Genomic DNA, 13,959 nt, shown 5'->3' with positions numbered 1-13,959 from the left:
GCACGTGGGGGCGCGGGCGCACGTGGCGCCCGGTGTTCCCGCCCCGCTCCCGGGCATGGAGCGGCGGCGCGCGCCCGCCGCCCCCCCCCGGTACGGGCGGCGCCAGTTCTGGGACGCGCTGTACCAGAGGGAGGGCGCCGAGACCCGCGAGTGGCTGGGGGGGCTCTCCCGGTTTCTCCCGCAGCTGGAGCCCGAGCTGCGCCCCGGTGATCGCATCCTCGTCCTCGGTACGTGCCCCGTGCCCGGCGTGCCCGGCGTGCCCGGTGGAGGGCGGGCGGGCGGGGCTCGGGGTCCCGCCGGCGGATGCTCTGGCGGTAGCCGCCAGGGGGCGGTGTGGCACCGGGCCGGTACCGGGAGCTGCGCCCAGCGCGGCCCGGCGGGGCGGCCGCAGTGCCGGGGGTGCTGCCGGGCGGCGGGGTGGGTATAACCGCCCCGTAATCCCACCTGCGCTCTGATCCGCCGCCGGGCCGGCGGGATTAAACGGGTGTAATCACCGATCCTGTTAGCGGATCAGCCGCTGCCAGCTGCGCTTAATAGCCCCCAAATCCACCCCCCTCCCCGGGATCCCCCTCGGCCCCCCCGGTGAGCGGTCGAGCCCCGGTGGAGCGGCGCCGAGGGGAGGGCTTGGTAGCGGGCTCTCCCCGTGTTTCCCCGTGTCCTGTGGAGACACCCGTTCTTCCATTCCTCTCTCCATTGCACCCGGTTAAACCCCCCGCCGAAGTCCTCTCATTTCCCACTGGAGTTATCCAGCAGGCTCTTGGGGACCACGGCCGGCTCCTGCCCCACAGCACTGCGGGAGGGATAACTGGGGACGCCCCTTGCCTACTTCTTGCCTCCAGCCTCTCCATACATCCCACCCCAAGGTGAGGTGATCAGGTGTGCAGGGCTGCCCCAGGACAGGAGCCCAAAGCACTCACCTTGCAGGACAGGGGTAATTCATGACCGGCCCAACACTCACTAACTGGCCTCAAAGCCACAACCTGCCCCTCTCCAGCAGCCCCAGCCCGCCCACACCCTCCCCTGGAGCACAGGAACAGAGTCGGGGTGCCAGCACCCCCACGGGCCCCCTGAGCCCTGTTTGAGCTGTGCCCCACACACACAGGCTGTGGCAACAGCGCCCTGAGCCACGACCTGTACGAGCTGGGCTACACCGACGTCACCAGCATCGACTTCTCCCCCGCCTGCATCGCGGCCATGCGCGCCCGCTACGCCCGCTGCCCCGGCCTGCGCTGGGCCGTCATGGACATCCGCGCCCTCGCCTTCCCCGACGCCTCCTTCGACGTGGTGCTGGAGAAGGGCACCCTCGACGTGCTCATGGTGGAGGAAACCGACCCCTGGCGCGTCTCCCCCCAGGCGGCCGCTGCGATGCGCCGGGTGCTGGCAGAGGTATGGGGTGGGGGGACCTGAGTAGGGGTGTGGAGGGTGGACACCATCCCTGTTTGGGGTGGGGGAAGGTGTAGAGTGCCACCTTGCTTTCCTGTGGGTGCCTCAGCTGGTGTTTCTGTCCTCCCAGCTGGTGCTGCCCTCTCAGCTCTGCTGCGGGGGGGCACCTGGGGGGCTCCCAGTCCTCCTGTGGATGGAAGACTGCCCCCTCTTACACCCCATCATTTCCTCCCCAGGGAGGTGGATGGAGCAAGATGTGTCCCTGGATCTTGCTGAGGGACTGGATGACCCCTCTCTTTATTTGCATGCTAAATACAAAGAGTTGGCAGGAAAAATGGGCTCCATCCTAGCGTGGGTGGCTGTAGGAGACCTAGGGGGACACACCGAGGTGGCCCTGCCTGCCCAGGGCAAGGTGATGACCGTGGGGCTGTGAGAGCTCTGGCCCCCCCGCAACCCCCGCCCCAGCTTCGATTGCCTTAGCCGGGGTCCCCATCATCTGGTCTGGTGTTGCCATGGCAACTCCCATCAGCATCGACAGGGCCGTGGCGTTGCCACGGGGACGGGTGATGCCTCGGGGCCCCGTTAATTGGCGGCGTCGGGGACCGGATTGAACCTGTCCCGGCGCGGGGGTGTGGATCCTGGCAGCCTCTCCCACCCTGCGGGAATAACTGCCAGGATAATTAATTGCTGCACCTCCCTGGCACCCTGGGGTGTAGGCACGGGGTGCTGGAAGGGTGCTCATGGCTGTTGACAACCCTCCCAATCCTGTCTTGCCTCGCTGAGCCTGTGAGGGAGTGCAACCCCCGGCAGGGCAGTGGGGCTGTGCTCGCTCTCCATGCCCTGCCCTCCTTGCCAGCGCTGCTGCCTGTCCTTGTCATTTTGCCAAACAGCAGGGATTTAATTTTCCCTTTTTTTTCCCTTTTTAATCCTCTGCTCAATCCCTGCCCTCCCCCAGCATCGCTGAGTACCAGCTTCCACCCGCAGCCAGTCCCTGCTGTCCTCATCCCCAGGGACATTTGCTGGGTGTTCCCACTCACTCACTGCTTGTGGGGTCCCTTCAGAGGGGTCTATCTGTGGTATCTCCATTCATACCCCCATCCCCCTTCACTGGGAGGCTCACAGTCTCTGTCTTCTCTCCCTGGTGGGGGGGATATAAGGACCTGAAACCACCCTGGCTGTGGGGACACCCCAGGGACACCCTGTCCCAGCGAACTGGGGACAGCGGGTGTGGCGGGTGCTGGAGCGGGAAGCGGCCCCCCTTGGCCCCCCCTGCTCCAGCTGACGGATGGGAAGGTTTCCTGCGCTCGTCTCCAAGCAACGGCCATTATTGCTCTATTAACGAGGGATGGGATGCGGACATGCGGGATGCCTTGCTCAGTTCCAGCCGGAGATCCCTGCCTGCCCCCACCTCTGGGGACCCCCCTCCTCGCCCATAGGTTGGAAAGCTGTGGGGTCTTCCCAGGGCAGATTTGCCTAGCAGGAGGGATAATGAGCTGGGTTCCCAGAGAGGGATGCAGGGACATGCCTTCCTCTTTTCCTGGCCAAAACCAGTAAGGTTTGGTTCAAAAGCCACCGCCGCAGCAGGGGAGGACACACAGGCTGCCTGTCCCCTCTGCTGGCCCCAGCCAGAGCTCCCCAGCTGGAGCTTCCCAGCGGGATTAAACCACAGCTCGGGAAACCCTCCACTTGGCCCCCAGCCCTGTCCCCTGCAGTGGTAACTCTGCCCTTGCCGGGGGGGTCTGGGGGTGCCCCCGCCTGGGGCAGGGTGCCGGGGAGGGGGCTGGATGCCCGCCCGCCCCGGGCACTGCCTTTGCATGCTGAGCACGCGGGTGCTGGCCGTAAAAGCCTTTTGACATTGGATAAAGCCAAGCAAGAAAATTGATGTTCTTTTCCATCCTGTTAGCGGGGCTTAATTCCAGCAGGGAGAAAATGGTGATTAAAAGGGTTGAGTCCTTTCCCATCAAACACCCTCCACATCTCTCTCTGATTCTGGGTGTTGGGTAGTACTGGGTGGTCTGGGGAGAGTGGGTGAGATGGGTGTCCCATGCTGTGCTTGGGGGGCCCTGTGCTCAGAAGGGTAAAGCTTTTCCCTGTGCCGGGGTTGGGTTTCCATGCTGTCTGCTGTGGCTGGGAATGAAGAGTTTTGGGGTGCAGGGAGAGCTGGGGCATGGAGGACCCTGTTCCTGGTTGCCCCACCCTGTGGATGGTCTGGGGACAGATCAGAACCGGGGTGTCTCTTGGGGGGTCAAGGTTAGGACAAGAGATTTGGGGGTGTGGTGGGAAAGGCTGGGAGGGGTCTTTGGCAGATAGTGATGGGTCCCTGGGAACGGAGCCAAGTAGTGAACCTCACTGTGTTCCCCCACCCCATCCTGGGGGTTTTTCTGACGCAGGTGAGCCGGGTGCTGCGCCCAGAGGGCTGCTTCATCTCCATCACCTTCGCCCAGCCCCACTTCCGCAAGCCCCACTATGCCCAGGAGGCCTTTGGCTGGTCCCTGCGCCACGCTGCCTGTGGGGACGGGGACGCTGGTGCCTTCCACTACTTCCTCTACGTCATGCGCAAGGGGCAGCCCCTGGACCCCCGTGACGTGGCCCTGGGGCACCGGCTGCACCAGCCCCCCCCGCCCCCTGCCCCACCACCGCCTCCTGCCCCCCTGGAGGACGACGAGGACTATCTCTTTGCCATCCAGCTGTGACCCAGGGGGATTTCCCAACCTCCCTCCACCCAATAAAGCCTTAAGATGCTCCGTCCTTACAGGTGGGAGGCAGGGAACTAGTGGTGCATCCCCCTGCAAAGCTGCCCAGTGATGTGGGTAATTGGGGGGGAAAGAGGGGGATACTTGACCTCCTCCATGGGGCACAGGGATGCTCCGGTGATTTCTGTTCCCCCTCCCTGGCCTTTCCTTACTGAGCTGGAGAGCAGCCAGGACTCCAGGCTTTGCAGCCAGTAATGAAACCAAATCGGGTTTAATTTCACCCATCCATCTTGTGGGGAGTGGCTCCCTGGCCCCCATCCCTTCCCCTTGGCACGGGCAGCCGGGCTGAGGGCAGAATGGGGGTGCTGGCACAGGGTATGGGGGCAGGATTAGGAGTGCCCACTGCTCGACTCCCCCACCCCATCCTGCACCAGGACCCCTGCCCCAGCCTCCCTGGCCATGGGGGTGTGCAAGGGCACCGTGTCCTTGTCACCCCTACCCAAACAGTGGGGGGTCCAGGCTGGAATGTGCCAGCATGGGGCAGGGGGTGTCACAGGGCAGGAAGGGCAGCACATCTGCCTCTGTCCCCATCCATCCCCACTCTTGCCTGTGGTGACAACCCCGACGTGCTGCACACACCTGGCCCGTGTCCCCCTGTGCCTGGGGCCAGCAGCACAGTGACATGTGTGTGCTAGGGTGGGTCACAGGTCAGCCATCGTGTGCTGGTGGGACTGGCTGCACGTGTGTGCTGGTGTGGCAGGTGCCTGGGTGCCACTGGCAGAGTCTCCAGAAGCTCTCTGGGCACCAGCTCCCCCTGGGGTGGGCAAAGGGGACCCCTCCTGGGCGGGACGGCGGTGACACCACAGAGGTGGAAGCTCCTGGGCTGCTATTTCAGGCAGAAGGTGTAAAGTGGGTCAGACAGCGGCTCCCCCTGCACCAGAAGCCAGCGAAGGGCTCTGGGGTCTGCTCCCACCCTGGCAATGCCACAGGCACCCCAAAAACCAGCTGGCACGAGGAAGGGACAGAAAGGAGCACGAGACTACCGGCTTCACCTGGGTACATGAATGTATTTTATTCATTGCATTTTGTTCACCAGTACAGTGAAAAATGGCATTTAAATTTACAATGGATCATTCATAGAACATCATGACACAAGTATCTTTTTTTTTCTTTTTTTTTCTTTTTTTTCTCAGTTTTTTGTTTGGTTTTTTTGTTGTGTTTTGTTGGTTTTTTTTTTTTTTTTTTTTTGCGTCGTTGTCTCCATAAATGCCACTCGTAGGTTATTGAAAAAGATGACAAGTTTCTCATGCACATCAGAACCCCCCGAGAAGCTTCTTAAAAAATAAAATTAAATTAAAGTAGAAAATTAAAAACAACGACTCAGGCCTGTCCCTGCCCTCCCCACTCTCCCCCAACCCCACCACCCTCAGGCGAGGGGCAGTGCTGGGACCCCCCGGCACCTGCAGCTGGCCCCGGTGGGCTCTGCCCCGGTGCTGCCGGTAGGGAACTGCAGCGGCCGGTGATGCTGCCAAACCCTCCGGTGCTCCTGCTGCTGCCAGCGGGGGTCGGGCCAGGGGTCCCTGCTCCCCTCCCTCCTCCTGTGGCTTTCCTCATGCTCCCTCCATCACTCTCGCCCCCCTTTAATTTTTGCCCTCTGTTTTTTCTTCTTTTTTTGTCTTTTTTTTTCTTATGGAAAAAAATATGAACCTTTTTTTTTTTTTGTTGGTTGGTTGGTTGGTTGTTTTCGTTTGTTTTCTCGATGCAGTTATTTCGACATCTCAACGTCAGCAGATCGTTTTTAACAAAGATTCGGATATAAAAATACAAATATGAGGAGTTTCTGTTTAAAAAGAAGCGTGCCGGAGTGGTGGGGCTGACCCTCGGCCCCCGGGCCGGCCGCCCGGGCCACCAAGCTCATGCAAAAAACGATGGAGCAAAAAATGTCTCTGGACAGCAGCGCTCCCCCCCTGCTCGTGGGGCCGGGTCACCCCGGAATTCGGGGACCCTCCGCCAAGGAGGATGGGGGGGACGCGCCGCGGAGCAGGGGGCTGGACCCCTTCCCCGGGGAGGGGGGGTCTTCGCCCCCGGTTGGGGGGCTCGGCGGCTTGTCCCGGCCCCGGGGGAGGCGGAGGGGTAAAGTGCATGGCTCGGGGGGGGTGGTGGTGGCTGCAGGGCCCCCCCCGGGCCGGGGGCGGGGGCAGCGGGCATGGCCTCCCCCTCCTCGTCGGCGGTCCAGCCAGCATGCGGGGCGGCGGGCTGGAGCGGGCTCGGCCGGCGGGTCCTGGCGGCGGGTCCCGGCTTACACCCCCGGCGGCGACTTCTCCGTCATGCCCTTGAGCACCTCGTCTATCCGGTCATCCTCGATCACCACTGCGGGGACAGGCGGGGGGCGCGTGGGCGAGGGGACGCGACAGCTTTTGCTCCTCTACCCCGGCCCTCGCCCCGTTCGGGCTCCAGGTGTGCCCCCAGGTGCTGGGCAGAGGGGCAAAGGGGGTTCAGGTGGGTGCGATAGGGATGAGGGTGGGGGATCACCCCCCGGCCCGGCTTGGAGGGGCAGCATGCCCCCTGCAGCCAGCCGGCTGCCTCTGGATGGGTGATTAGGGAAGGGGGGGGCAGGAATAGACCAGGAAGGACCCCCCCTCCTCTCTGCGGCAGGCGCTGATGAGAGCAACAGGACTGGAATGGGTAATGACCCAGCGGGGGGGGGCACCGCCGGCTCGGCGGGGGTGGCAGCCAGACCCCCATCAGCATCACCCGCTGCGCAGGACACCCACCCTCTCCACCGGCATCACTGCGGGGGGAGCCGGACAGCCCCCCACCAGCATGGTGGGCTGCACGAACCCCTATCAGCATCACCATGGGGGGCTGGAGAGACCCTCGTCATGTCACCTTCAAGAGAGACCCCCCTCAGCACCACCCACTGGGCAGCCCCCTCCCCAGGAGGAGCAGCAGCGGGAGGAGGCTGGACAGACCCCCATCAGCATCACCAGGGATCTACACACACATCCCTTCTCCCCACCCCACACCTGACTGGCTGAGCAGGGACCCCCCATCAACATCACTCTGGGGGTGGAGGGCAGACCCCCACCCCAATATCACTACTGGGCTGGTCAGTAATCCCCCCCATCACCCTTCTGGGGGTGGATTAACCAGACCCCCCCACCTATCACCAGAATCACTGAGAGCAGATGGACACCCCAACACCACTGAGGGAGAACCATCACCCCGGGGGGGGGGGGCTGCTAGACCCAGCCTCCACCACTGCAAAAGGGGGCAGTGGAGCAGGCAGCGCTCACCCCCTGTAGGGCTGGGGTGTATTTGAGCTGAGGGGGAACTCTCCCTCCCCCTCCTCGTCCCTGCAGCCTAAGGAGGGGTGTTTGCCTACGGAGGACCCCCAAGCGGGTGGGATGGGGGCTGCAGGAAAAGCAGGGGCCATTTTCAAGGGTCCCCAAGGCATTGGGGAAGATCAGTGGTGACAGATCAGGGTGCAGGCAGGAGAAAGGGGCAGTTATTTGGGTCCTGATGGAAGCAGGGGAGATACTGCTGGGGTCTCTGCGGCAAGCGACAAAGTGCGGGGAGGGCAGGACACAGGCTCCGGGAGTCCTGGGGGGACAGTACAGAGGTGGGGGGGGATTTGCTGATCAGCCTGGCCAGAGGCTGCTGGTGGTCTCTGCGGCAGGCAGAAACCTGAAAGGAGAGAGGTTTAGGGGGCCATGGGGGCTGTTCCTGCTGATCCTCGGATAAAGGCTTGTTTATACAGAATGAGAGGGGGGCAGTCCCAGGGGGGCTGAGGAGCAGTTCCGAGGGGTCCCAGGGGCACTCACGGAGGTGCTGGGGGACAGTCCCAGGGGCAGCCCCCGGGATGCTGCAGGGTAATCCCAGGGGTAGTCCCGCCGTGAGGCGGGGGCTGTTGCAGGGCAGCACTGGGGGAACAGCGTGGTGTCTGGAGCAGGGGATGGGGGCGCCTCTCGTTTTGGGGGCGGGTGTCAGTCACAGAGCTGGGGAGTCTCAGGGTTGCCGGGGGACAGAGCTGCAGCTGATGTAGGGCAGAGATGGAGATTCTGGGGGATGCTGGGGGCAGTGCCAGGAGCGGCAGGGACTGTTCTGGGGATGCAAGGCAGAGCCGGGAGTCGCAGCAATGCTGTGGGGCAGCGCTGGGGATGTTGCAGGGCAGAGACAGGGGTTGCCATGGGGCAGAACTGGGAATATAAAGGTAGAATCGGGAGTCTGCGGATCTCGTGAGGGGGTGCCAGGGATGCACTGCCCAGTGCCGGGAATGCCAGGGAAGCAAGGGCAAAACCGTGAATCCTGGGGGTGCTACGGGAAGGTGCCGGGGATGCCGGGGGGCAGTGGCAGGGATGCTGCAGGGCAGATCCGGGGACGCTGCAGGGCAGATTCGTGGACGCTGCAGGGCAGAGCCAGGGATACTGCAGGGCAGAGCCGGGGATTCCAGGGCAGAGCCGGGGATCCCAGGGCAGAGTCGCGAATGCAAGGACAGACGCGGGGGTCCCGGGGATGCCGTGGGGCAACGTCAGGGATGCAGGAGGCAGTGCCGGGGACGTTGCAGGACAGATGTGGGGGTTCCGAGGATGCCGTGGGGCAGTGCCGGGGATGCAGGAGTCAGCACCAGGGATAAAAGGACAGATCCGGGGGTCCCGGGGATGCCGTGGGGCAGCGCCGGGGATGCAGGAGCCGGGGTCAGGGATGCCGGGGATGCTGCAGGGCAAGTCCGAGGGTCCCGGGACAACCCCGGGGATGCCGAAGGGCAGGTGCGGGGGTCCCGGGGATGCCGCGGGGCTGAGGCGGGGCCGGGGGGGCAGACCCGGGGGTCGGCGGTACCTCTCTTGGCGCGGCCGATCTGTCCCAGCTTGGGGGGCCGCTTGCCCTGGTTGCCCCCGAAGAAGGCGTTGGTGTCCTGCAGGCGGCAGCTGAAGGGCAGCTCCCCCGCCTCGGGCTCGGCGCCGTAGCGGCCCACCTTGTCCTCGCCGTAGGGCAGCACCTGCGACATGGCGGGGCCGAGCGGGCCGAGCCGCGCCGCGCCGAGCCGGGAGCCGGTCTGCGGCGGCGGCGGCGGCGGCGGGGAGGAAACCCGGGCGGAAGGATGAAGTCATGCATCCGGGGGGAGCGGGGACCCCCCCGGCGGGGGGCGGCTCCGGAGCGCCGCGGCCCGGCCCGGCCCGGACAGGACAGAGACGGGGGACCCCCAGGGCCGGTGCCCGGGGACCGCCCGTGGGGATGGGGACCCTACACACCGCCCCTGCCCCGGCCCCAGAGCAGGGTGTCCCCCCGGCACTGCCTTTCCCAGACAGTCACCCCGACTCGGGGGTGCCCCCAGCCGCGGGGTGCCCCTGTGGAGAGGGGAACCCTTGTCACAGCCGGGTGCCACCGGGTCAGACAGCTGAGGACCACCAGACACGGCTGGGCCCTCCCCCGGCATGCAGAGGTGATGCCGAACAGACACCCAACACCCTGCTCCACTTCCCCCAGCACCCCACAGCCCAGAAACCTCAACCCTCAGAATTCCAGGCCAAGTCCCACCCTGCGTCATCCTCAGCTCCTCACTTGTGTCTCTTGCCCAACACCCATCCAGGCACCCACTCCTGTAGCCTCACTTAGTGCTGGGATTCCCCTTTGCAGCCACATCAGTCCTGCCTCAACCCCTGCCAGTCCTCTTGGCCCCTATATGTGTGTGTGTTTGTACACATCCTCCCATTCCATATCTTTGCAGGAATGCAGGGGTGCACAGGTGTAATTCTGCAGGTGTCTGTAGAGTGTGGCCATGTGGGGACTGTGCCCTGGGACACCCCTTGTCCCACTGACCCTGGGGGCTCTCTGTGGAAAAGGGAAAGGGCCATCCCCTGGGGGACCTGCGATGGGGCAGCAAGGGGTGATCCCAGTGTACCCACAGAGCCCCACTGGTATTTACACTCCAGACCTACCCTTGGTCTTTCCTCCTACATTGCTCACTGCCAGGGCAGTGATTGCATTAATTGATATTGTTGGTTCTGAGCCGCCTTACCCAGGACCTCCCTCATTCAGGTCACCTGGGGTGGCTGGGGGGCTATTTAAGCTTGGGATAAAGTTAGTGTTTCTTGAATGCACTGTGGGTACAGCCTTGACCCGTTGATCTCGGAATGATGGTGACAGCAGCAGTGGCTCTGGCTGGTTGGAAAGGACCATCCTGTCTTGAAGCAGTTTCATTCCTGCTGTTCCCTTACATCCAGGTCCTGCTGCTCATGTGGGCGTCCTGGGTTGCAGCTAAGCCAGATCCCTGAATGGAAATGGCACTTCATTCATGCCAGCCTACAGCCCAATGAGAATATCTTGAGGGGTGAGAGTGGGGTTTTCCACATAGCCCTGTGGTCCATCTTCTTGCTATTCCAGCATCGCCATAGTCTGAGATCTTGTTGAAAGGTGCTGCAGAAGAGCATTTGGGCTGGTCCATGAGGGCAGATAGATTCTTCTATTTTGGGAAGGCTCAGCCATGCTTTTACCTTTGTGTCTGGATCTGCAGAATACTGGTCCCTGCTGTCCCCTACCAGAGCCAGGTTGGGGTGGTGGTACCTGCTCTCCTGGCAAGGCAATACTTTAATTCATGCCTTTGCTGGGGAACCAGCTTGAACTTTTTCATGTGAAAGCTTCTGCTCCTGTGAAAAGCGCCTGAGAAAATAGGCAAGAGGCCCACGCTGAGATGTGGCCTGCTTTTCCCATTGCAGAGCCCACGTGCCACTGCCCGTGGGCAGGGACAGGCAGACCGTGGCACGCGCGGGGCCGGGGGTGAGTGAGAAGAGGAGCAGATGGGCTGTGTGGGATGTGAGTGGCACCGGTGCAGCGCTCCAGGAGGGTTTCCAGCCTGGCAGGCTGCTGGGGAGAGGCTGGAAAAGGGTCACCCTGGGAATGGCCCCCCATATCCCACACCTGTATCTGTACAGTGCCTTACACGCGGGGGAGTCACTTGACTTGGCTATGGGGTGGAGGGAACTCTGTGGGGCTGCCTGGGATTTCGGGTGTGGGAAGGACCATCTGCCCATCCCAGGAAGGAGGAGGGCTGGTTTTGTGCCAGCACAGCTGGGCTGTGGGTGGAACGGGGCAACACTGTGGCTCTGGGCTCTGCATCTCCTTGGGACAGCTCTAGTCTCTGGTTCCCCAAGGGTGCTGCTTGTCACACATCCCTGAGTAGCAGGGGAAGGTACCAAGGACCTGAATGTGAGTGGGTTGGCAATGGGGTGCATAAGACCACCCTCTCATCCCCTGCCATTGCATGTAGCATCCCCTCTGGTGAGCCAGTTGAGCACCCTCCTTCCCCTGGCTCTTCTCCCACCTTCCTTATTCGTCTTTTTGCAGCCACGTAATCTCCTTTCTTGCTTCCTTTGCAGCCTTTTGTCCAACACAAAGCCAACTCCACTGGAAAGAAGGAGCTGTGGGAGTGGGAAGCAGGTGGTTCTTCCTGCCCTGGCTCCTTAAACCTGAACAGCAGCCCCTGAGCTGGGTCACCTTGGAGATGATGCAAGGGCTGGAGGCCAGTCATGCCCCCTCAGTGGATATGGAGCTGGGTAGGAGGCACAGCATCAGACTCCTAGCTGCAGTGGGGCTGGCAGTAGAGGTTGTGCTGCACTGCCCACACTTGGGCGATGCTCTGGGAGCTCACCAGTCCCTGCCATGCCCTAGCTCCACACCTGGATACTGCCCCTGAGCCCTGCACCCTTGGTGGGAATTTGGGTACCTAGTCCAGATGCTGTAATGGAGGTGAGGGCTTTTCCTGCAGTCACTGATGGTTCAAGTGGTTTTATGGTGGAAAATCACCCTGTGTGTGTACAAGTGGCTTGTGGTAGAGCATGTCCTGCCCATGTTCTGCAGGGATTCTGGGCAGCTGGAGCTGGGAACCACCAGGCACTCCCATCCAGTCCAATGCCTGGCAGGAATGGGGTCAGTAGCCTGGCAGGCTGGATGTCAAGGAGCTGAAAGGAGGCAGGAGGCACCAGCCACAGGATCCAGGGCTTTCTCTGCTGCACGTCTGGGAGGCAGTGCTATCACCTCAGTTTGGTGCCACAGGGCTGGGGCTGCCAAGACACACCAGGAGGCCAGTGCGGGTGCCTCCATCTGTGTTGCTTCAAGCCCTGCCAAGAAACGTGAAATGGCACTTCTGTTTCAGCAGTGGCAGCCACTGGGGGCCTCACTGAGCACCTGCTGTTGGCACTGATGCTCTCCCTGAATCCCCATCCCAGCATGACAGGCTATGTCACTGGTAAGGTTGAGGATGTGCCCATCCCTGACTGTTGCTGCTGGCTCTCAGTAGCCAAAACCCAGGGGATGCCACTTTGTGTGCTGCCTGTGCCGTGGTCCAGGTGTTTTGGGGGAGCAGGGACACACACTGGGCTGGGTACATACAGTGGGGATGGCCTTGTGAGATGATGGTTGTGAACACTGTCACCACAGTGCAGAGATGTTGGGGGACAGGTGTCCTGCTTGGCAGCTGTCCTGTGGGTGAGCCCAAGGCAAGTGTGCAAGAGTGGTACATTCCTCATCTTCTGCTGTTCCTGCAGCTGCTGCTGTGGGAAGATGAGGTTGTCCCTGGAGGGACAGTGTCTCTCTCTCTAGGAAGAAAGACAGGTTGTCATTACTGAGATGAGTTTGTCTGTCTCTGTGCACAGCCTGGCTTTGAGAAAGCAGTACCCTGTCAGGGCAGGTGGAAGGAGGATGGTACTGTCCCTGTTCCTCACATGAACTGCCTGGGACACAGCTGCAATCCTGGCATCTGAGCAGATGGAGCACCCCCAGCACACTGCCTGGGGCAAGGGCTCCATGGAGGGTCCCCTGCCGAGACCTGGGGGTGACAGAGGAAGAGCAGGAAGGGGGGGCAAGCCAACCTTGTTGGGCAAACAGCCCTGCTGGGGTGTGAAGCTCCATCCTCGCCTGTCACCACATATCTGGTCACCATGACAACAGACAGAGAGGCAGGCAGAGCGGGCTGGCAGCCCTTGGGGGGAGCGGGTGGAGGCCATGCACACGGGCTGGCACACAGGGGCACCCTGTGGGTCAGACAAGGCAGCTGTCAGGATGCATGGCCTGTGTGATATGGAGGGAAGCTGGGCTGTGCTCAGCCAAGGCACTGTGAGCTCCTCACTGTCCTGCTCCCGACCAAATACCCGTGGGAGGCACACAGCAGGTTTGTCTGGGGATGCAGGCACTGCAGCGTGGCTGGGCAGCCCCTGTGCCAGCCCCTGTGCCAGCCCATGCCGCGGGTTTGGCACGGCAAGCTCTGGCTGGTGGTGAGCTGAGTGGGTGAGTCATGCTGCTGCCCGGAGCCATGCCAGGCAGCACTGGCAGCTGGCTCTGCAGCCAGGCCACTGCTGGGCTGGTGGCCTCCTGGGAGTGGCAGAGACCCGGGTGGAGCTAGAGTAAGGCTATGCCCCAGCATGGGGGGTGGCAGCCTCCCTCGGTGCAGTCAGCACAATGAATGTGTTCCCTGCCCTCTGGGCACCTCTGGGGGCAAAGGGGAGTAGGGGCGTGCAGACCCCTCTCTAATTGTCCCACCCTTGGCTGGCTGCTGAGCCCTGGGGAACAAGGTGAGCAGTCTCCAGGAGAAGGGGCACCCCCCGCCCTCCCCGGCCCACGCGCCCACTCGCGCCAGCAGCTCTTGGCATGCAGGGAGTGTGTTCCTGGCAGCCCAGCCCTCTCCCATCTGGTATTTATCTCCTTCCCGAAATCCCTCCTGCTGCGGGGGGGATGCCCAATGCTGGGGGGGTGAAGGGGGAATCTGGGCCCCACTGCTCACTCTGCAGCCCAGGGAAGAGGCTGGGGGAGTGGAGGAAGAGAACTTCCCCACACATCCCCACCCCAAAAATGCATGTGGGTCCCAGGAGGCCTTGCTGGGCCCTCAGGG

The 13,959-nt window shown here is 62.6% G+C and overlaps 2 protein-coding genes across 2 annotated transcripts; one reads left to right on the top strand and one right to left on the bottom strand.

Moving 5' to 3' along the window:
* Positions 1-55: 55 nt before the first annotated feature.
* On the top strand, positions 56-4,076 carry EEF1AKMT4 (EEF1A lysine methyltransferase 4; the record flags this gene model as incomplete). Its single annotated transcript, XM_083868276.1, has 3 exons — positions 56-227; positions 1,103-1,386; positions 3,774-4,076. The coding sequence occupies 3 exons, from the start codon at positions 56-58 to the stop codon at positions 4,074-4,076; spliced, it is 759 nt and encodes a 252-aa protein (XP_083724402.1).
* A 2,254-nt stretch (positions 4,077-6,330) lies between these two features.
* CAMK2N2 (calcium/calmodulin dependent protein kinase II inhibitor 2) lies at positions 6,331-9,084 on the bottom strand (the record flags this gene model as incomplete). The annotated part of the gene is made up of 2 exons (XM_083868248.1): positions 6,331-6,446; positions 8,916-9,084. The coding sequence occupies 2 exons, from the start codon at positions 9,082-9,084 to the stop codon at positions 6,376-6,378; spliced, it is 240 nt and encodes a 79-aa protein (XP_083724374.1). The 3' UTR covers positions 6,331-6,375.
* Between the last annotated feature and the right edge of the window lie 4,875 nt (positions 9,085-13,959).

Source organism: Zosterops lateralis (assembly GCF_965231275.1).
Source record: "Zosterops lateralis genome assembly, chromosome: 10".
Classification (NCBI taxonomy): Eukaryota; Metazoa; Chordata; class Aves; order Passeriformes; family Zosteropidae; genus Zosterops; species Zosterops lateralis.
This window is presented reverse-complemented; position numbering and strand designations above follow the sequence as displayed.